Source organism: Daktulosphaira vitifoliae, unplaced genomic scaffold (genome assembly GCF_025091365.1).
Source record: "Daktulosphaira vitifoliae isolate Bord-2020 unplaced genomic scaffold, ASM2509136v1 Scaffold_2, whole genome shotgun sequence".
NCBI lineage: Eukaryota > Metazoa > Arthropoda > Insecta > Hemiptera > Phylloxeridae > Daktulosphaira > Daktulosphaira vitifoliae.
The window spans coordinates 11,521,648-11,546,836 of NW_026099573.1; the positions used below are offsets into that span (position 1 = coordinate 11,521,648).

General features: G+C 25.7%; 2 protein-coding genes across 4 annotated transcripts; one reads left to right on the forward strand and one right to left on the reverse strand.

Annotated features, from left to right (window-relative positions):
- The first annotated feature begins 5,141 nt into the window (after positions 1–5,141).
- LOC126898946 (very-long-chain 3-oxoacyl-CoA reductase-like) lies at positions 5,142–10,803 on the forward strand. The gene is made up of 6 exons (XM_050673372.1): positions 5,142–5,415; positions 7,218–7,264; positions 9,223–9,298; positions 9,518–9,858; positions 9,947–10,162; positions 10,263–10,803. Exons 1-6 carry the CDS (start codon positions 5,238–5,240, stop codon positions 10,389–10,391), a joined length of 987 nt encoding a protein of 328 aa, XP_050529329.1. The 5' UTR covers positions 5,142–5,237; the 3' UTR covers positions 10,392–10,803.
- An 852-nt stretch (positions 10,804–11,655) lies between these two features.
- On the reverse strand, positions 11,656–24,281 carry LOC126898950 (pyridoxine/pyridoxamine 5'-phosphate oxidase). 3 transcript variants are annotated; one of them, XM_050673380.1, is made up of 6 exons: positions 24,147–24,281; positions 22,537–22,641; positions 16,958–17,109; positions 15,730–15,829; positions 15,289–15,566; positions 11,658–12,021 (listed from the first exon to the last, which is right to left on the reverse strand). In XM_050673380.1, exons 1-6 carry the CDS (start codon positions 24,147–24,149, stop codon positions 11,898–11,900), a joined length of 762 nt encoding a protein of 253 aa, XP_050529337.1. In that variant the 5' UTR covers positions 24,150–24,281; the 3' UTR covers positions 11,658–11,897. The 3 variants fall into 3 exon arrangements, with proteins under 3 accessions (XP_050529336.1, XP_050529337.1, XP_050529338.1); XM_050673381.1 differs by lacking the exon at positions 24,147–24,281 and adding an exon at positions 23,812–23,927; XM_050673379.1 differs by lacking the exons at positions 22,537–22,641; positions 24,147–24,281 and adding an exon at positions 20,114–20,488 and having other exon boundaries at positions 11,656–12,021.
- Between the last annotated feature and the right edge of the window lie 908 nt (positions 24,282–25,189).

The window sequence follows — 25,189 nt, forward strand, 5'->3', positions numbered from 1 at the left end:
GGTACACACACAGTTGCACAGTATAACAATGTACAGAGTGCACCAAAAATTGATAATGCCTTTTAAAATGTCGTTGCATTCGTTTAAATCTCTGCTTGAAATATCACTGTTAGTGCATTACAAATTTTAGAAACTGCGAAAACTAATTAAGTTTTGCGCTAAAAGTGTAACGAATTTATTTCATGAGATGACGACGCACATATGTAGAACTTACTAAATTTTCGTTCGTTGAAATTGTGCTACATAATTGCGGTAAATGACAATAATATGGACAAAATAACAATTTTTATGCTTACTTTGCATCACTACATTTATGTTGTATACGCGCGCACTGTTAATGACTGTCAAATAATTTAATATTATTTTTGATTATCAAACTATTTGAGTACTTAGTACATTGTCTACATAGTTCATTAATTTAGATAAATTCATAAGTTTCTAGAAATATTCTATTGAACTAATGATTAACATAAGCCGTGATTGATTTTTATACTTAAACTATTTTTTTAAATATATAAAAATAAACAAAATTGTGGACATTTTTTCATTGTACAACTAACATTTTATAATATAAAATTACATTATAAGTTATAAAGTTAATCATAATAATAATTTCAATCAGAAAATAAAAGTTTAATTTTACAGCGAAGGTTCAGTATTATAGGATACCTGATTAAATATACAAAGTGTTCAATAAGTAAGGAAATAGGAACAATAGAAATCCAGATTCTTACTTACTGAACATTCTATGTATATTTTTTTCATCGAGATATTAAGACGATACTTTAGGCGACTGTTAAAGTTTAAGACACTCAAAATCCGTTTATTCAACATTTGATTTTCCATATTATACAAAAAAACAATTTAAATTGAGCATAATTAAAGCAGCGTGGTTGCTAGTTTATCGTACTTGCTTCTAGGGAAATATTCAGATGAAAACAAATCTCATTCCAATGAAAATAAGTAAACTTCAGTTATGAAATTGTTTTTCAAACATGACAATTCTATTGCAGAAACACCGGAGTAAATATGAAGATAAGATTGTCAGAACACCAATAAAAGTTAAATCGATATTTTAAATATTTTCTTTTTTTTTTTAATGGGATAAAAAAATGTTCGAATTACATAACCCCTTAAAATACAATTACGATACGTATTTCCAATAACTTCTCAGCAATAGCAGTGCAAAAAATATACCCCAAGAATTTTTCAGTTGACGGCAATTGTTTTTCTTTTGCTCATCAAATGTTTAAGGAAACGAGTAAATATAAATACCACTCTTTTTCTCCGCACAACTCACTCACCTGATCATGGCGATATTTTTTTGAAGGTTAATGGTCTTGAGTAGAAGGGCTACTAACGATCCCTTTTTAATTTATTGAAAAGCATTACTTTCAACGTTAAATGCGAATTTTTTTTAATTACTTTGCTGGGGGACAAGCCTGGTCGATACTGCCTACTACGATTTCCTTGATTGGTTTTCAACTAACCTGGCATTGAAGCACAATAAAAAACAAAATAATAGGAAAACGACAACACGTCGATTGTGACCCACGACCGTGATCGGTCGCATTGACACAGACAAGAGTACGATTGTCAATGGATATTGTCTTGAATCAATTTAGTTTCATCGTTAATTATCGTTGAAACTAGAGTTTCACTCTGTATGGTTTGCAATGAGTTTAGATGCGCGCATGCGCAATAACATCGGTGTACGGATCATTCAAACTCGTACTGTTTGGACGCGGAAACGGAACATCTGTTGCCGCGACGCCGCCAATATCAAAACGCTCCCCAAAATAGAACACACGGCCGACGTCCATGAGATGTAGTAATAATAAAACTATGTAAATACGATGCGTTTTTTGTAGTCGTCACGAATTTATAACTTTCCTGTGTTTTTAAAGTTTTCAGCATTACGAACTCGGAGTGCTCAACGAGACCGTTTTGGCACTGTGTATTTTACTTTCACATATTTAATAAAATAGGAATACAGAATTAATTAGGATGAGAAATTGGATTTTTAAAAGAGATTAATTTCTCAATTCAGTTTTTGGTGGAATGAAAAGATTTCGCGTTTGTTATTGACGTGAAAGTTAAATCAGACCAACCATAATGATATTGTTGGACTCTGCTGTTTTTTATCAATAAATTAAACATCACGAACAATAACGTGTTATACTTGAAATACTTATCGAACACAACAAATAAATGAAATTAATGACAAAGTTCAGAACAGTATTAGACATTTAACTTATTTGAAAAACTACTCGAGAATAAGTTAACTTTTACTTAATTATTAGAATTAAGAATTGTTCGATATGTTTATTGAAAAATACATTAAAAAATACAAACACTGAGTTCTCAACTCAATAACATTAATATTTGTGCGCCAATTTTATAAAAATTTTAATTTTAGCTGAAATTACAACATTATTGGAGGGACTAATTATATCTCATTTGTCTCTCTCTCTAAAATTATTTTTATATAATAATATTAATAATGTTACGAATCCTGTTTTTTGGAGTCTAACCGATTTAAACAATCTATATATTTAATCGAACATCAATTTTATTAATTTTCAGGCAAATCATTTTTATANTTTATAAAAAATTTTAATTTTAGCTGAAATTACAACATTATTGGAGGGACTAATTATATCTAATTTTTCTCTCTCTCTAAAATTATTTTTATTTAATAATATTAATAATGTTACGAATCCTGATTTTTGGAGTCTAACCGATTTAAACAATCTATATATTTAATCGAACATCAATTTTATTAATTTTCAGGCAAATCATTTTTATATCATATTCAATAAATTTAGTGTAATATTTATTTAATATTGTAGTTCTATTTTCGAATCTATTGTCAAGAAAAGATTCTCTGGATATATGAAGACAATAATGAAATTTAAAAAAACCATACAAAAAAAAATTGAAATAAAAATATGATAAAATAAAATAATGGCTGTCTATTACAGCTGTAGTTCATTCAAATTTTTATTTAGGACCTATTTGCTTTGTAAAATGGACGTCAAAGTTAAAGAAAAAGTATTATTTTTGTGTAAAAATCACAAAATTCAGAAAAGCTATTTGTATTTTTTTAGAAAAAATTTCCTAGGGAGGCTGTTATACAAATTAATACTTATTTCATAGGCATATTAAGAGAGAGTGGTTGGGGTACCAATCTCTTCTACAATAATTTTTCTTTGCGCACATTCGCATTGAAATGTTTTATGATAGTGATGTTAATCACTGCCAAATTTCAATCTACCCGTATAGATTAAAATCTGACCTTATATTCACTACGCTACATCCTCACTGTGCTGGATAACTTATAACAGATATAAAAAGTGTTTTTAATTTTCTCACGTTAAATTATTATTTGAATATTAAATTCGTGACGCTCATAAAATAAATATTGATAAATCAAAAGTGTATTTATAGTTTAAAACTAACTGAAAAAAAATGTATCTTAAACATGCCATTGAGAGATTTTTAGTTTCTTCAAGGCTACAGCCTACAAAAAATATTTAAAAAATAGTAATTTAGCTATACAACAATAATAATGTGTAAATTAAATAACAAATCACTCAAAAAAATAAGAATTAAACCTCTTAAAAATTATTTAATAAAACAAGTAATGAAGTTACATAACTTTTACGAAAAAAAATTAATTAATTACAGTGGATGTTATTTTTTTAATTAATTACTTATACCAGTAATAATTCAAATAGGACTTCACTCAAGTGCGTATTTAGAAATTCATAATAGGAGAGGAAAAGACACAATAAAATTTTATAACTAACAAGATGCTATGGAAAATTTTTGCAACAATCTTTTACTCATTTTGAGTTGATTATAAACAAAAATAGGTCAACTAACATATTTATATTAGCATAGCATTGCCAATAAAGAAAGTACATGTCATTAGTATGTATTCTCACTAAATTCACTAGATTAATTTAATTAAATTGCAAAACGAAAACATAAGAGTAAAATTAATGTAAAATATATTATAAAAATTCAACATAATTTATACTTTAATGGTATTATTTGAGTTTTGATTATTATCTTTAGTTGAATTTTTGGGAAAATTGCTAGAAAAAAATTTCTACTTAGGAGGAAATTATTAAAAACTACCTATAGCACAATGAGGAGGAGGTAAGAACATTTTTTTTTTTTGTTAAACCTCCAGTATAAAATCCTAAATAAGCCACTAAAGGACAATTTACTGTTCTTAAGTTTAAGAGTAAAGTTAGCATGAAAGCTTATAAAATAAATCGATCAAACTAAAGTAACAAGTAATTTTTTTTAAATTATTCTTATTAAATAATTAAATGAAATTAAAATTAGATCACTTTTTATTTCAATAATTAAATTATACTAAAATACTTTACTATAATAAATGTTCCAAAAATTTCCATAAGTCAGTATGATATTTTTAGTTGAGTAACTGTGTAACCAAATATTTTACACCACTGCCTAAGCGTCAAAAAATACATATTATTTGTAAAGTTTTTTGTAAAAATAATATAGTAATTTTTCGAGTTTTTGAGTTCTATTTAATTTTTTTTTAATAATTGAGTTTTTACCATTTATTTGTTATATAAAAAATTTCAATATTTTTTAATTTCTCGTAAAATTATATATCTAATGATAGTAATTTTATTAAATTAATAAAGTACTTATTACTAGTAATTACTCATAAAAATCAAATTATATGCTCTATTAAAACAGTTAAACTTCTCGGATAGCTTCAAATTTTGCACATTATCAAATTATATTAATTTAGTTAAAATATAACAAAAAAAAAAATATATATATATATATATATATATCAAAATTGTTATCTTAGAAGAAATGTAGCGGTGAACGACAAATTAATCACTTTGTACATGCTTTTTTATATATATATATATAAGTAGATTGATTTTTAAAGTTTTTAAATATTAATAAACATATTCATCACTACAATAGGTTAGAAAATATTTACTTTAAAACCAGTTTTCCAGAAGTAATGCATTCGAATGATTTACCTACCTCTCATTAACCATCCTGAACTTCTTCCATATGATTATATCAAAATCTAATATTCATGTGTAATTTTAAGGTTATAGGTCGTGCAGGTAGGGGATCGTTTTAAACGTGTTTTAATCTGGAGCCTTATATTTCTCATAAATATTTCAACATAGCTCTTCGTACTAGGTAACAGTTTTCTTCTTCAAATCAATATGACGTTTATATCATCTTTCAAAGAAATTTATGAATTTTCTCGAGAGTATGTCGAATACATTGGAATATTTACAATATGTGTTACTATTCTTAAATTAGGATATGGAATTATTAAATCCATTATTAGTTATATAATCTCATCGTTGGTGAATTTTAAGAAATCTGGAAATTGGGCAGGTAAGCAACCTATTATTAAAAGTAGTCAAAGAGTTTAATATAAACTAAAGCTTATGCAAGTTAGGCTCGTATATGTTATGCCCTTAAAAAGTAGTATCCATTAAAAAAAAATGTCTTATAAAATTGTAACGAATTTTTTAAAGGCTATATATGATTATTAGGATGAATATCTACTGAGTTCGCAACTAAGTTAAGGCCTTTAAAATAAAAGAATAATAACATATTTTTAGGGAATATATTAATAAAATACATATGAGTTGTCTTATAATTATATCTTTATATTTTTTACTTATAGTCTTTATAACATTAATAAAAGAGAGATTTAAAGTGGTCGAATTTTGAAAGGCCTGCCAAATTAGAAACGAAAAATTAAAACTTTTCAAGTTGAATTTTTTTTAAGTGAAAATACACTTAAAAGATTTATGTTATTTTATTTATATCTTTGTTTTTATTATGTTCAAAATTTTAGTTAAATTATGTTAAACACGACGTTTTCCTTTAGGGCATCAATGGCGTTATAATATAATTTATCATTTAATAATTTTGAAAGGTTCATCCATAATATGGCAATTATAAGAAATAATTTCCTGAACATAAACAAATAAGCTAAATATAACCTTCATAACTAGTTTTACGGAATAACAATTCCGAATGACTTGTGTAGTATCAATGTAAATGTTATTTTTAATACTCTACGAGCATAAAAATACTCATAAACTAATACCTACAAATATGTTATCTGTTATTGTTTATTAAATATGCAACTATAATTACGAATAAACTAAGATGTGAATTGATATCTTTTATTTAACACGTCGAAAAAATACTGTATTAAGCTTCATATCCATTTATTTGAAAAAGTAGAAACCGATAAACCGGTTGAGCAGATTGAATATATGTGTGAGGTCAGGGTTGTCATAAATACTGCTTGTTTAAAAAACCAAAAATGTCGAAATTTACATTGGTCTTATGAGACGTTTTAAATTGTTTATTTATGTTTTAGACAGATTTTTTTTTTGCATGCTTTTTAACAACTCTGTTTGAGGTAGATGAACTATTTTAATAAAATGTGTAAGAAATAATTAAATTCACAACTAAATCCATTAACTGAAGTTAAATAATTTACAGTAACTAAAGCATTATTGTTATCAATAATTCACTTTCGTACAATTTGTATAATTTACATTATATCGTGGCTTATTCTGTAACAATGGGTATCTTAAAAATTGTCTAAATGAGATTTTTATCAATAATTATATTATAAGTGTTCTGGACATTTTTTAATGTATATATAATTTTTGTAAGACTCGTAATTTCATTGTACGTTATAAAAGTAAAATTACTTGTATAAAAACATGTATAATTTCGTCACCCTGAAAACCTGTACAAATTGAAATACGTACTGTATTAACAACGATATACTAAAATTTAATTCAAAACATTAAATTTTAATTCGACAAAGATTGCCCAACTTTACATTAGTATTTATGAGTTCAGGGCTAGTACGGGGGGAGGCACATTGCACATGGGATCCACTCTTTCTGAAGAGTTAATATTAATGTTTTTATACTAAAAGTTACTGAAAGGCTAAATAATCTCTTTACTCTTAAAGGAAATTATACAATTAAATTGAGAAAGATAAAAATAAGAAGGCAAAAGTTTTAAATGTTTTTGAAAATACTAAGATGTTTTATTATTAAACTAAAACTTATGTATTTTTCAAGCTAAAAATATATAATTATATATATTAAATAAAAGAATTTTTTACTGTTTCAACTAATTAATAAAATTCTTTATTTCAGTTATAACTGGCGCTACCGATGGAATTGGGAAATCATACGCCGAACAGGTATTAACCGTATTATTTTTTTATAAATTTATATATATATATCAGTGATGGATTTACAATTTTTCAAGAGGAGATACAAAAAATGTATAGACATCAAAATCAATTTTTTACCAATTTTATCATTTAAACGACCTCTTCTTTATTAGGAGACGATAATCAATAAAGAGTCGCGCGCCCTCCCCCTGGATCCACATATATATGTTATTTAATAATAAAAATATAATTTTACAAATGTTAATGTCAAATCTAGTTTTACGTAGACTAGAACTCGGGAATATATGAATATTAATATATGAATAAGTATTGATTATTACAATTAAATATAGTATGATATTGATACTTAATAATTTGTATTGTAATTTTTTCGGAGAAATTATAAAAAATTAATAAATGGTTGTATATTTCGTTACTTCTATGGCAAGCGTGTATAAAAATTAAAGGAATTGATGCAAAAACTTTTCAGAAAATAATTTTTTGTCAATTATGAATAAATACATTGGTGCACAATAAATTTTCATCAGAGTCAAAATTATACTTGTCTTGATCAATTTTTCGTGCCGATTTTTAATTTGCATTTCGATTTTTTCTATCACGTATGATTTTTGATTAATTTTAAGGAGTAAAAAACGAGTGTGAACATATAAAAAAAAATATAACTTAAAAAGAAATTTAACAACACATTAGTAGATGAAATCATAGGTGGAAACTAAGCGCGAAATATTTCTAAATATCAGTATATTATAATATACGGAATATAGTTTTGAATATTTCAATCATAGCATCTATTTAGACACTTAAAATTACATAGAAATTATTAGTATGATTTTTATTGAAGTTATTTATTCCGATATTAATACAAAAAAAGAGTAATTTTAACGAAATTTTGAGCTGTTCTCATAAATTTATTGTCAATAGTAATTATACAGTAAATTTCTAACCACGTATCAATCTAAACAATATGATTTTTAAATACTCATAAAATATTCCACTTAATTATATCAATCTGAAACTTGCAAGTTAGGCTAAAAAAAGTTTAAAAGTACATTTTTAAATTATAAAATTTCATAAAAATCAACACGTTTTGCTAATTAATTATAATCTCAAAAAAAGAGATGGTAAAAAAAATCAAATTACAGACTTTATATAAGCGTAAAAATTTGGTTAAGCAAATTTTTCTGCGTCAAGCCTTCTCAGCATCAATTCTAATAAATTCCTTTATAAAAATGATTATTAAAAATTTATACATTTTTATTTTAAGTCATACCAATTATTTTTGAAAAAAAAATAATTAGGAGGGATTGATTCTCAATGCAGCTTACACTAATTTCTTAAAAAAACTTTCAATTAAGTGTTTGTACTACAATTTATTAAATTTTTTTGAATTTTCAAATTTTTACAGAAAGTTGTACTTTTTTCTTTTAAAAAAAAAAAAAGTAAATAAATTATTGTAAATTAAAGTGTATTACATAACCTTAATTTAAGATATATATATATATATATATATATATATATCTGTATTTCCGGAACATTTTTAAAAGTTAATTTTTTGTGGAAAAACTGAATTACCTAATGTATATATAAAAAATATTTTATTTCTATTCTTCTTTTTTTCAAAAAATTATGACAGTTTTTAGTAAAAGTTGAAAAAATGTCGAAAATTATCGATTTTTAAAATTATTATTTTTGGGGGATTTCCCCATTTACGGAGAACGGGGGAAATATTTCAGTTTTTGAGGGTAATGTCTTCGACTGCATACGATTTGTGATATTTTGACATATTGTTCATCAAAATTGGTCCAGTGAGAGCTAAGAATAAGTGGTAACAGACACAAAAAAAAATTAAACATATCATAGTAAAATTAATACCTTCTCAGCTTCGCATGGAAGCTAAAAATTATTTAACAAAAAAAATTTAATAAAACCATAATTTTTACATTTGTACTTTGTTTTGTTTCTAGTTGGCTGAAAAAGGGATGGATGTTATCCTCATTAGTAGAAATAAATCCAAGTTAGAAACTCAAGCTAATGAAATTAGTAAGTGAAAAGTTATACTAATTAATTTTGAAAGTCTATATGTAAGACTATTGTTGTGCATTAATTGAGTTTGATAAAAATAATTATTTTTTAGGCATCAATTAGGTTTGCTTTTGAAATTTTATTTCATTATTAACAGCATTAATCAATAGCCTAATATTTAAAAAAACACTTTTATTTAATATATTTTAACATTAATAGTTGTTATTTGTTCAATAGAGAGTAAATACAACGTCAATACTAAAATAATAGAAATGGATTTCACAGAAAGTAACATAGAAATATACAAGACTTGTTTAGAAAAAGAACTTAAAGACATGAGCATTGGAGTTTTGGTTAATAATGTTGGAATGTCATACTCTCCCAATTATTTTTTGAAACATTATAAAAATAATCCTTTATATCAAAACCTTATTCAATGCAACATCATGTCTGTAATACATTTATGTGGAATAGTTTTACCTGGTATGAAAAAACGCAATCATGGAATTATTATAAATATTTCTGCTTTATCTGCGGATTTACCATCTCCTTTATTAAGTGTTTATGGTGCTTCTAAAGTTAGTTCTTTTTTATTGATTTTGTAAATATATCCATTGATTTTTTTAATAAAGTCATTTTAAATGTTTTTAAATAAATTAATTTTAGGCGTTTATAAAAAAATTCAGCGAGGAATTGGCTACAGAATACGGTCCAGATGGAATCACAGTCCAGTGTTTCATGCCTGGGTTCGTTACAACCAAACTGAGTGATTTAACAGAAGCATCTTGGTTTGTACCGTCTCCTGATGACTATGTCAGATCTGCACTAAAAATGATAGGAGCTGCCACTGTAACAACTGGATATTTTGCTCACACAGTATGGGTAAGTAAACTCCTAATTAATTTTTTCTCATCATACCCTAAGCATAAAAAGTAATTAATGTATGTAATTTTTGTAATGATCATCCTATTTTTTGTTTTAGCAATCATTAATACACATTGGAAATGCTGTGATTCCGCAATATACAAATAAAATGTTAATGAAAAGCGTCACAAAAAATAAATTATCAATGTTGAAAGACACAGTGGAAACTGTAAATACTATCATCTAGATAACTGAGTAGATAAACAGAGGACTGTCCATATTTTTAATTTTTGATTAATCTATACATTCTTTATTTCGTTTACGGCATAAAAAATGAGAAGCTAAAAATCAGATTTGAAAACGTTAATAATAACATTATAATCATGTATTGATTTTTTTCTATTAAGATAATTGTCACTGATGAGCTATTGAAGAGGTTTTTGTTATTTTATAATTAATTAATTCAAAAACTTTCATTGAACATATGTGGTTTTTTAAAAATCAAATGATAATTTAAAAATATGTGTTGTATTATTATTTTATTGTTCTATTGATATTATACTATTAGACGAATTATTTTAAATATCATTATCTTTAACAAAATTAAATTTTTATAAACAAACTATCTATAGTTTTATATTGTACATTTTATCATTATATTTTAAGACTAGATAAATTGCTTTGAAAAAGTATTTGTGTAAAACACGCTTGGTTTGAATTATACATGAATATCAATAAATAAATAATTATTATTTTTCTTTTTTTGTTATTTCTTAAGGGTTATTTAACAAAATCTTAAATCCTTGAGGTAAAAAGTGCATACTATCACCCGTAAATTACATATTTATGAATCTTACTATTATAATCTTAGAGTTGTAAACATTAAATTTGAATCTGACACATGAATGCAAAATTTAAATTAATTTTTTGTTATAATAATCTTAATGTTACGCTACGTTCAGCTTTAATCAATCATAAATTCATTATTATATTTTAAATAAATAAAACCTATAAATATTGACTTAGTTGTTTTTTAAATTTCCATTCTTACATATTATCTCTTTAGGCAGGACTAACTATTCAAAAATAATAATTCACCGTTAAACATAACAGTATCGATTCCTAATACAAGATAAAATAAAATATTAATGGTTTTGTAGACGTATTATATTTTCATTAGTTTAATGAGTGTAATGAGTATTATCATTAATTTAAAGTATTATAAAAGTATCAATGAAACCTGTATAGTAAAAATTATAAATATTGAATGAGATTTTATTTTTGTGTTGCACCGTAAAAGACTAAACAAACATATGATTTTTTTATATGTAAAACTGTAAAGTTTTGGACGAAAACAGAAATGAGAACACATTAATGTCTACCTATTATAGACCGACTGAGTACTGTTTGAGTGTTAAGTTACTCCGGTGTTTTTGGCAACTTATCAAACGGGAAATAGTTCATTTACAGAATTTAAAACAATTACAAATAAATAAAAATATTTATTGTTAGAAAATTTTTATTAAAATTTTGTTAGATATTTGCCTTATAATGATATGAATTTTGAAACTAAATACTTGTATTACATTAAAAGTAAATTTTATTATTGATTTTTTTATTTAAAAACCAAAAGCAACTGAATGTGCAGTTAATATCCAGATGAAAAAACATTCAAAGTCAGTGCAAAAACCATGATCATTAAAAAATAACAAACATAAATTTATTAAAAAACGATTTAAATATTTTATGTGAGTTATGCGGCCAAGCGTTTTGATCTCCAGAATGCATCATCCTTGACAAATAGTAGGCGATCTGCTATTTTCATACCTGTAGTTTCGTAAAATTCCATCACGTTAGGAACAAGTTTGTAGGCGACTCTGGAAAATGTATAAAAATATTAATGAGATTTCATTATACATGTATGTTTTTTTAGACGATTACATAATTAAAGGCGTAACAAAAATAAATTTACTGAAATTATGTTTTTTGTTTATTTTTAATTATTTCTATTAAGACATTTATAATGTTTAAACTATAATATAAAATATTTGTTACCTTTAATTAATAACAAGATATTAAATATTCCTTAAGTATAACTTATATCAATATAACATTGATTCAAAAAAAATTTCGGACTTTATTTGGTCTTCACGGTGAAAATGGCTAGCAAATAGTATTTTGTGTGAAAATTCTCGATTTTAAGTTTTACATTTTTAACTTTATTATGCTATAACTTTTTGAAAAATGTTTGGATCAATACAATTTTTTCATGAGAAGTAATATTTATATCCCTCTTTCATTCGACGTACTTTTTTTTTAAATAACACCATTTTCCTTTATATATTATAAATATATATGTATACATATATATTTATTCATATATTACACTTGTAAATTATAAAACTTGTAATCAAATATAAATAAAGAAATAGGAGATCATGTAGCTTTTGGAATAATCTAATAATAAACATTTTTCAAAAAGTTATAGCATAATAAAGTTAAAAATGTAAAACAAAAAAACGAGAATTTCAACACAAAAATAGCATACGGTAGCCATTTTCACCGTGAAGACAAAATAAAGTCCGAAATTATTTTTCCATAATAAAGTATATTACTTTAGCTTTAATTTAAGATATATATAAAAGTGTCAGACTTTCCGGAACACTTTCAAAAATTAATTTTTTGTGAAAAAGTTGTCATTTTGAATCCCCCCCTGTAGGCAGGTAAAAAGTCAGATTTATAAAAAAAATATACCAAATGATAAGTAAATACATCATGCATCTATAAAAAAAAATTGAAAAAATGTCGAAAATTAGCGATTTTTAAATTTGTAATTTTTTTGGAGATTTCCATGATTTACGGGGAACGAGAGAAATTTTTTCAATTTTTGAGGGTAATGTCTTTGACTAGATACGATTTGTGATCTTTTGACGTATCGTTGAAGAAATCTGTTCGGTGAGAGTTGAGAAAAAGTGGTAACAGACACAAAAAAAACACATCATAGTAAAACCAATACCTTTTCAGCTTCGCATCGAAGCTAAAATAATAAATAGATTTATCCAATTCTTTTGCTTTGTACAAAAAGCAGGAACGATCGTAGTCATTTAATTTTTGCCCCATGTAAAAAATAGTTCCAACGCCCCCATTTTTGAATTAAGATAATGAATTTGAAAATTGGACATTTATTATACTAAATCACAATCAATTATATAAAAACACATCATAGTAAAACTAATACCTTCTCAGCTTCGCATCAAAGCTAAAAAAGATAGGATTTGAACAAACATTATCAAAAATCATTATGAAATAAAAAAAATTCAATATGATTTTTTAATCTGTCAGCACATTAGTCAATGATTGAATTTTCAAAAAAAAAATAGTAGTTAGCCAGGCAAATGTTTGAGTACCATCAATAAAAATTTCACAATAATCCGTTTAGTTTTCAAAAATATATTTTAATATTAAATGAAAACTAAAAACACCGACTTTGTCTGTTTTATTACAACTGTAACCAGTGGTGTAGTCCTAAAAATGTTTATGGGTATACACCTATATTATGAATAGATAATAACGTGGGGGGCTCCGCCCCCCCCACCCCCCATTGCACTTTATATTTTCTACATACAATATTTCACAATTATTTTGTTGAACTTTTAACTTTATACATTTCAACAGTGATGTAGTCGTAATTTGATCAATAGATAAGTTAAAAACCTAAATGAGGAAACGTGGGGAATTCCACCCCTACACTACTTTTCAAAGGCCTTAACTATAACCTAGTTTTGGGGCACGGAATACAAATATTGTGAGGTTTTAACTGTGTTAAAAATATGTATTTTTTAATTATTACATAATGCAACTAAAACTCCTAACTCTCCCAGATATGGCCTTGCTCCTTCCAATTTCCAAACTATTACTCTAATATTTTTACTGACACTTCTAAGTTCTTACATAAATTAAATTTCATAGTCATATAATCGATAAGTGTATTATTAGATACTGTTATATTTTTTGTAAATAAACAATAAACTTTATGCAGTAATAAAATAATCTTACAATCATTGTTTTCAAATCGTTAAAACATAAATGAAATAAACGTGAATAGGTACATGTTAGTACTATCTTAATTCATTATAGGTAATATATTAAATACTAGATTGGTTGGTAAACGGTTTATTACGGAAAAATACAAATTACCAATTTCAACAGCTATAGGTTAACCCAATAACATTCAGTTTCAACTTAGTATGTGCTATATCGTTAATTTCTGGTCGATGTTTTTAATTTTGTCAAATGTCAATAAAATTGTCGTTAAATGATAAACATTATCCTATTTATTTTATTGATATTTATTTATACACTTTGACAGTGTTTTGTTTTACATTTATATTCTATTTTTAAAATATTTGTGTGTTTATAACTTCAGATATATGTTTATATGTGGTATGGCTAGGGATTAAACAAACTGATGAGAGTTATTCAAAATTTGTGTTATATGACAAACATACCTGTATTTGATACCCACGTATTACTTTTTATTTTATTCTTTAGTCTATACTCTTTAACTATTTTATAAATACATATATGCACTAATAAGAAAACTATCAGTGGGTATACGCCTTATACCCGCGTATCACTCATGATTTTATAAGTATACGCATTAACAGAAAAACAAAGAAGTGGGTATACGCCGTATACCCCCGTATACGCTCCACGACACCTCTGACTGTAACTTTTATCTCTTAATAAACAAAACCGAGGAAAATCGTTCAAAATTATTGTATTTATAATTTCAACTAGTTACGTTTTATAATATTTTGACGTATCGTTAAAGAAATTCGGTTTAGTAAAAGCGGAAGTAATCGCATATACAGACACAAAAACCGAGAAAGAGTTGACCCACCGGTTCCGGCGCTGCCATTGTTGTAAAAGTGTGTCTAAATAAATAAGTTAATAAATTTTGTGAATCTTACATTGAACTAATAAAAAGTTAATTTAATATAACTAAACGTATAACTTCTTAAATACTTTTAAAATTACTTAAGTAATTAACATACGAAGCTGTGAACTAATGATCAATAATTTGGATATACATAAGTAATTTGGATCAATACTGAGACTTAACTGCGAATATTTTTACTCACACGTGATCCGGTTTAGGAAGAGGTATATTTTCATTGATCACTTTGTTAAGCAGTAGATCATGATCACGTTTAAGTCTATTCCATTCAACGGGTTGACCCTGTTCACAAATTTGGGCCCTAATCTTACAAAACAACGGTTCAATGTCATAGAGCTCCTGCATGTTATCTGTGCTTAATTTGTTCACTACACCTTCTATGCGAACCTGTCTGGTCTGGTTATCATTGCTTGTTGTTTTACCCAACCATAGAAACACCATAGATGCTACAGGGTTTTCAGCCTGCAAGAAGTTAATCCAAATTATTAAATGAGAAGTGAATTTTGTACAGCTCAAAGCGAAAAATGTTTTTGTTAATTCAATTACTATTCATTAAATAGCTTTAAAATTGCCATTTATTTTTTTTCAGCAAATTCTTGTTTTATATAAAAATTTCGTTGTTTACCAATTCTTTTGATTTACTACTCCTCCCGTCTGTCATCATAACAAATCCATCTTTATCTAAACGACGGAGAATAAGGCTTCTGCATGATACCTTCCCAGTTCTATAAGTATTTCATAAATAAACAAATATTAAACGTATTATGTAGATGTATTTCAACATTTTATTAGTATATGATACAAGCATACTAATATATATATCATTATATTTTTTTAAATTTTTTAAAGATAACGACAAATTTTTAATAAAAATCCAATTGAATGGCCTTTTAATGAAAATTACCATAATGGGAAAGAAAATTTGAACGTTGTAAATGATACAGCTGAACGAGAGGTCAATCCCATTTAAGAGTTCAACAACATACTGACCAATAATAAAATACACCTCCAATATGTTCAAACGTATCGTAAAACATTTCTAAATAAATCGAAAGAGACGCTTACAAAATAATTTTAAATGATTGTTTATCTTAAAAAAAGAGTGTATAAATTATGTTAGTAAGGGTGTGGCGTGGCCCATGTTTAGTGCATTATTTTGTGCGTAGTTCAGTTTCTACACGCTATTAACTTGCTGAAAAATTAAAAAAACTGAATCGTTAGAGTATGCTACATGCAATAATATCAGCGAAAACTAGTTATCAATTTATTCTTCTCGAGGAAACTATCCAACTAGATAACCACGATATAAATTGTACAAATATTTTATGTAACTAGTGTTCCTCTGTTTGTTTATGACGACAAAATAGTAGTATATTAATAAATCACAATATTTAAATAGTATTATAGAATATAGCAAAAACATAATCTATTAGTCTTGTGTAAAACGTTCAAGATGAGCGTGAGAGTAATTGACCACTTTACCCTGCTCGTAATATATTACTGTATACTTCTACTTTTATATATTGATTAATTTTAGTGCAATACAATAATAATTATAAAATTACGAATTCAAAAATAATATTGTTGTTATTCACGGCCAATTTGTTATCAAGAATTTATTTTTAACATTAAATTGTAATATATTTCTAACTAATATGACGCAATATTTTAAAATAATACTTAGTTATTAGCAGTTAAAAAATAATTATATTTTAGCTTGATAAATTTTCGGTTTCCTGTTTAGTTTTGCGCACGTGATTTATTTATGATTTAACACCCATTATGTACACGCAGTTCTACTATTTAAAATATTATTACAGATTAGAATGGAGGTATATTTTACAATAGCATACTTAGAGATGGTTGCTAAACTAAATGCTTTAGCGGAAGTAACGTTAACATTGACTGCCATATGCTCGTTGTACCATTGACTAAAAAGGTCTATTGGATCTACAAAAGATGTTTTTATCTTGTGTACATCACTGTCTTCGGCAACCGACTCCGTCTGAAAAAATGTAACATTTTACATTTTTTTTTAAGTGCACACAATATGTAAGTCTTATACAATAAGTCATAGATTAAATACATGTGTATTTAATCTATGAATAAGTCATGTATAATATACTCGCAAAAAACACATTGATTATATCATAGACGAAATCGTTACTACCACTGATTATGTTTGTATACATAAAATAACAAAAACCACTGATGATAATATCAGTTGCATTGAATTGATTATAGGTTTTACAATAATACAGTGTAAACAATTAATTGACATTGGTATGACTTGGAGACGTATGCACACGTTAATTTTACCGCGTAATGTTATAACTATGAGGCCTTATTAGGGCATAGATTTAAAAGGGAGGTCGTCGGTGGTCGTTGGCTTTTTCATTTAAATGAACTTATCATAAACAAAGTCAACAAAGGCGGTGTTTGGGACGGTGTTGTATACATGCGATAACTTCTAAGTAGAGTGATCCACGAGTCATAACGCACGGCAATGCAAATGATTTATGGTGTATAATTGTGAGAATGGCAAGGATTCGAGGCAAACTCCTTATTAAGCAAAATAATATCCATTAGAGACCGTGTACGGCTTTATCTGTTTGATAAATCACTCGATTCCATTCGCGGAAAATATTAGCGGGTGTATGATATTTTCCAGTAGAAAACAATAATTATCAATTATTTTAATGATCAACGTTTTGCAATTTGAAAACCTACGCGTTCGCTAAGTCGGCTATAAGGTACACTAAATCATTTTTGTAATATTTTTCTGCATTACTTAAGAATGTGAGTTTTAGCAACAAAATAAAATCATTTTTACTTTGTATGCTTCATTGCCTTAATCTAAATAAAGCGTTAATGCTCGTACACAAGTATATTAAATGACTAAAAAGTATGATCATTGTTTTTTTGACAGTCAATTTTGTTTTAAAATTCCGTTAAGTGCATACTTAAATTAAAAACAAAAATGACAAGGTCAATTTTTTTTTTTTGTATAAGCTCCCCTTTTGTACAAGTGACGTTCGTTTAACGACAAAAGTAATCATAGGCAATATGATCACCGCTAAATGACGCAGATGTTCCACATTTTAACATTTTGATGTATGAACCAAATAGTAAACTTTAACGAAAAAGATAAGTTTTAATTAGTGAATATAACTTAACTATTTCAATAATCCGACCATGATTTATTTATAATTAGAAATTGTTGATACTACTTGCTAATTTAGTAAAAGTTTTAGTGAAGGTTAAAAAGTAAGTCATGCAATCACGAAAATATTTTTGTAACAAAAAACAAATTAATAGTTGTGCCTTATAACAAATTTTTTATTTATAATTACACTGGTCTACAAAATCAAACTTTTAATCATCAGAGACGAAAATATACCTTTTTACTATACTAATTGGTTTAATGCTAAACCAATTTTTCGCCCTGATTTCAAATCTGTTTCTATTGCCTATAATTTTGGAGATATTTACTAATTAGTAAAACACAAGTAATTACTAATAAAAAATGTATTAATTTTTTTTTCAAAATTATTATTAATTTTAATTTTTAATATCTATTAACATAAAATAGGAAATTTTCAGAATTTAAAAATAGCGTTGTTTTGATTGATAATTGATCAATAACTTATAAATTACTATTAATAGTAAATTTATGAGAAAAATTGAACATTACTTTTAGCATTTACATTATATATTGTCATATATCATTATAAATAAATCATAGTTATAATAGCTATGTAACTCTTAGTAATAAAAAAAATGCTGCAATTGAAATATTCAGGTAATAATTAATTTTTTAATAATAAAACTTTTTATGTAATATTAGAATCATTATTGAATATAATTTTTTAAATCGAAATATATTTATTGATTACTTCTATATAATATAATAATCAAACATAAATATGATTAAGTTTATATAAATATAAACATTTTACAAAAAACATTGTAAAGTTGTATTAATATAGAAAGATTTTGTTATTATTTCGTTCTCTAATATGTGTTAGATTTCATTTTAATCTATAGGGTTAATCCTTGCAAAATCATCCAGAAGCGGTTGCACGACCACCTCATATTTTTCTTAAATTTTCAGGGTTTATTCTTTATGCTATGGCTATTTTAATGTAAAAAATGTTAAAAATAGCCAGAATGTTAAAAAAAAAACACATATTATTCAATATTGACTTAATCGAATTAAAATTTTAGACTTGGCCTTATTATAACTTAATGTTTACATAAAAAAAAAAAAATTATGTGAAATTCTAAGTTTTAACGACTTTCTAAAAATGGCGCTTTTGAGCTCACTTAAAACCATTAAGAAGTTATTATTTTATAATGATTTTCAAATGCGGTATTGAATAGTGTATGATCTATGTTTGAACTAAATTTCAAATATTTAAAACAATTTTCTTAGGATTTAGAAGCCTACAAAGTTAGAAATTTGATAAAATCATAAGTATTCTAAGTGCTATATTTCTGCCGGGGGACCTAATTCCAAAAAAAATCTTTTTTAGTTTTTTAGTTATATATCTGTTTAATACACCATAAAAATTTTTATTCTGGATGATTTGGCATGGATTGACTGTATAATTTTTGGTTACTTTTGTAAAAAATTTTACTACTTAGTAATTATCTCAAAAACTAAAGGCGATAGAAAAATCTAAATTCGTAAAAATAGTTTAGAAAAGTATAGTTTCGTTTCTGATGAAAATCCCTTTTAGAATGTTGTTTTTATTTATTAGTTTAATTTGTTAGACGAATCATTGTGATGATAATTATTATTATTCTTAAATCATAATAAATAAAACTATCGTTAAAATAATGTGTAATAAAAAAAACTGTAGGTTTAGTTTTTTCTTGTGAAATTTTAATTAGCGTATTTTTAAATGCATTCTTTTGTTACGAAAATCATATTCTGAAATAACATATTTTTATAATTTTCATAGGTAAATTATTACAAAAATTATTATGAAAATATTCTTAATTACCAACTCTATAGAATGGTTTATGTGTCTATCAAACCCTTTGGATAATCTACCAACATCACAATCTTCACAATAAAACTTTAAACTTCTATTTGCCGATGCTAAACATTTCAATTCTTCAGCAGAAAGTTTTGAACAATTTTTATGAACAAAAAAAAAACACTGATCGCATTTTAGTAGACAATCGTGAGAATCAAATAATTTGGAACAAACCCGACAACAAGAAGATACTACCGGCATTGTAAATTAATCTAAGTAGATTAAATAATAAATTGTTTTAAAATATTTTCATCACACGATATATTATTATGATGATCGTACACATTCAAAAATCCTCTACCGTCTTGATATAACTGCGGTTGTTTGTATCACATCACCTGCTATATAATAGAACATAAACTAGAAACATAACGAGGGTTATAGTTATTTAACTTGCGTAACTCTTCTATTGATATCGATTGACAATGTAAAATAATACCGTTTTAAATAATATTGTTTCCCATTGCATAACTACTTGTTTTCGACTGGTTGAATTTTTCTATTCTTTAGAAAAAAGACAATTGTAAATATTTTTAACAAATGAGAGGTTTATAAATATTTCTAAATAGTACTTTAATTTACTACATAATTATATATTAGTATAGAGGTGGCTTTAAAAGTGATGATAAGCGTCTGGCTAGTTTTGCGATAAGATAATTCCAATGAGGCTAAAATGTAAGTTCTATAAAGATCAGAGTATTGAACGGTTAACAAAAAATTAGAGATGAGAATGAGTGTAGCAGAGAAGTAAATGTTTAGATGGATGAGTGGGGTGACTAGAGAAGATGGGATAAGGAACAAACATATAAGAGAGAGAGAGTTGTGACGTCAATCGTGGATAAGATGAGAAAAATGGACTTAGATAGTTTGGTCATGTTATGAGGAAAGAAGAATCTGGAGCTGTAAGAACTGTTGTGGAAGTTAATGTTGAAGGAAGAAGAGAAAGATCAAAAAACATCTGGAGGGATGTTATTGAATGCGATTTGAGGACGACTGATGTGGGAGATCATGTCAAGTGAAAGTTTAGGATATAGGTGACCGGCTCCAAGTAGTTGGGATTAGTTAAAAAGAAGATGACAAGGTTGCTTTGGGGAAGAGTGTGATGTCAATATATTCTTAAATACACGAAATTTAACTATGACAAAAGCGTACATATGAGGTGCATATAGGGTGTTGCACCACTTCTTACCCAAAAAATCCTTTAGATGACTTTTGACCTAATTAGCCATCTAAACCGAGATATTATTTAGCTAATGTGTCAGACAAATATTATATTTATAAAATAAAAATAAAATATTTATAGTTTTGACTTTAAATTGAAATGAACTTTTCGAAACTAGTGGAATCATTACCAAATTTTTATTCACAATACTTTAAACGTTTTACTTTGCTGGCAACATTTTTTTGCAAATCCAAACATTATCCAAAGTACTGTGTGGGGTGGGGAGAGGTTAGAAATATTATTGAAATTTTTTTCTTTTCAATTTTTGACAGTGTTCCAAAAAGATATCTCCTTTTAACCTGCATTAAATCAAGGCTAATATGATTTACTTTACGATTAAACAAAAAACCTACCCAAAAACTTAATTTCTAGTAGTGCTTTTAAAGCCATAAATCATTCAATTTTTGGTGAAAATGATTAATCTTAAGTTTTTTGTATAACAACGGAAAATCTACATATTTAAAAATTAAATAAAATTAAAGGTTTTTTTAGTACTGTACAATTAAAAAAAGGAAGACGTTTTCACGACTAATCTTAAGAAAAAATCGTAAGAACGTCATTCGTTTAATTATAGAATTCTGTAAGTAATCGGTCTCTAAAATTCAAAATCATGTACTTTTTGTTGGATCTAATAAATTTTATACGAAACAATACGTTTCATGACAGTAATTTTATAGCAAATAAGAGTTTATAATATTATAGTTAATATCGGATAGCAAGTTCCATATTAACAGTTTTAAAAATGTCTCGTCTCCACTTTGCTTGATTCCAACTATACTTTTTTTCTTATTGACATATTTTTATTTGTGCATCTTATTTGTAAAATTACGGACTTTCAGATAATATATGTATTGCTAAAATCAGTAATGTATTAATTTAGATATTTTGAGCAGAAAAACAAAATCCTCAAAATGAAAATTTAAAATTATAAAGTACAAAGGAAATTACATCACTTTTTTACCGTCTGTAGTAAAAATATATAATTACTTTGATAAAAATTAAATATTTATTATATTTTATATTTTAATAAAATTAGTTTTTATATAAATGTCTGATACTGAAATTCATTTATTCATTTTATAATAATCAAGACATATTTTTTTTTGATTAAGTATTATTATAGATCTACAAAATATTAATTTATTAAAATTTATATGTTTCTTACTTCAAAACGAGCTTTTTGGAACGATGACAAATTTCGGGTTCTTAATGGCAACACTTTCAATGAGGTTAATCGTTTGGCAAAATATGGCATCATTTGAATTTTAAGCTAAAAAATGATTATTTTATTACTTACCAATAAATTAATAAATTAAAAATTGTTTTCATTTTTAGTTTTGACCTATTGAATAATATATATATAATAAATTATAAAAAAATTCTAAATAATTTTAAATAAATGAAAACACATTATAAATTTTTTTTTTATTGACAAAATAGCTTGTTAGAATAATTATCACATATATGTTTCTTTATTCCACAATATTAAGAGTTCATAGAACAAGATTATAAATAAGGACAATAATGGTATATGTCAGTTAATAGCTACTATCAAAATATTTTAAATAATTAATTAATATTTTACTAGCGAAAAAACATGAATTCTCAATAATAAATCTTGAAAAAAAATTTAAATATCTACTATACTAAATTTAATTTTTCACTACGAAATGTTATAGATATAATTAAAATGAGTTAGATATTATCTCTACGAATTTTAAATTTTATACAGATATTTTAACTATAGAGTCGTAATTTATGTGAGTTGAGTAGTTTGAATTTTATATGAAATTTATGTAATGACCCAACTTTTTCTAAAAATAGTACTTATAAAAATAAAAATATGACTTTAAAGTGAAACTTAATTTATTTTTGGATTATTACACATGGCACCGTACAAATAGGCGCATTAGTATTTACATATATCATAAAAATATATTATAATTAAATTAAAATTTTCATCCTATCAAAATTATACATCGACATTAAATCATGTATATGATGATGTCAATATCATACTCTTCCCCAAAGCCACCTTTTCTTATTCTTTTTAACTAATCCCAACTACTTGGGGTCGGCTACCTATATCCTAAACTTTCACTTGACACGATCTCCCACATCAGCCGTCCTCATATCGCATTCAATAACATCCCTCCATCTCTTTATTGGTATTTCTCTTCTTCCTTCAACATTAACTTCCACAACAGTTCTTACAGCTCCAGATTCTTCTTTCCTCATAACATGACCAAACTATCTAAGTCCATTTTTCTCATCTTATCCACGATTGACACCACACCTCTCTCTCTCTTATATGTTTGTTCCTTATCCCATCTTCTCTAGTCACCCTACTCATCCATTTAACATTTACATCTCTGCTACACTCATTCTCATCCCTAATTTCTTGTTAACCGTTCAATACTCTGATCTTTATAGAACTTACATTTTAGCCTCATTGGAATTCTTATCGCAAACACGCCAGATGCTTCTTTCTTTATTGACTGCAATAATTATTTCTAAAATGAAGTGATGGCGGAAAAAAATCTAATTTTATCTAAAATACCAACTGGTATTGTAGTTAATATTCAATCTCATAGTTGATTTAACTTATACTAAGCAAATTTAATTCAAGTGTTTCAATTTATTTTATGATTATTTTGAAAAAAATATTTTTATTAAAGTTTACAAAATAATATTTTTTTATTGACTCGTCATAGATAATTTGTTTGTAATATTTAAAATAAAATAAAACTTAATTATCATTTTGATAGTTCTTACCATTTTTCAAAAATTTGTTTGAACGTTTACGTAAAAATAATAAAGTGATTTTCTAAACTTATGAGCGATAATGGCGATTTAATGATAACTAAATGTATTGTGGAAACTTTAAAAATGTTTTATACTTATCTAACATCTTATCGAGTTACTGTTCGAAGTCATTAATTGAATTAAAGATTTTTTCTTTACAATTTCTAATTGAACTCACTTGTTATATTTACAATGTATTGTATTCCAATAGGTAAACTAATACAATAATCTTGTGAGTATAATTTGTTTGGCCTCTCCAGTAAATATGTATGCACATTTTATTTTGTTATATAATTTCTTTTCTAATACCCTAGACTGATAATGCATTTCCGTTTCCATTAATTACTTTTTAAATTTTTTTATTCATATATTATACCTTAAAAGTGTGTGAACTTAATTTTTTTATATAAAATAAAAAATGATTTAATTAAGAAAATGATACGTTGATAACAAGTTTTGACTAATTATTTCTAGGTGGCAACATTCCTCTCGTTTAGATGTTAATAACTTTCCAAATACTTATCCAAAAGTTAATATCGACCAGTCGTTTTCCTAATTCAATAATTTCCTATTTTATATGCTAATTAAAACTTATGTTGCTATTTCAAAAAATATATATTTTTTTTAGTGCTTTATTGGCTCAATTAAGGGCCATAGCGGCCTCCGCCAAAGGAGGAGGTTTTTTTAACCATTTATACCATTAAAAAAATATTGCATTTGAAATTAAATAAGCTAAAATACTGATTCATTATGGTTCTAATTCTGTAAGCTCTAAATTAATAATAAAAATATGTTTCATTTTAAACACATTAATATAAAAGGACCATAAGTAAATATTTTATGACTTAATATAAAGAAATTTGAGCCATTTTTTTTTATTAATAAAAAATGTTTGGCCTCATTCTAATATTGTACTTTTAGTAAAGGTCATAATTTATGATTTAATCTAAATTCTATTTAGATTGATAGTATTAGTATGTAAGACATTTAAGATATAAAAACCAGCGCTATCA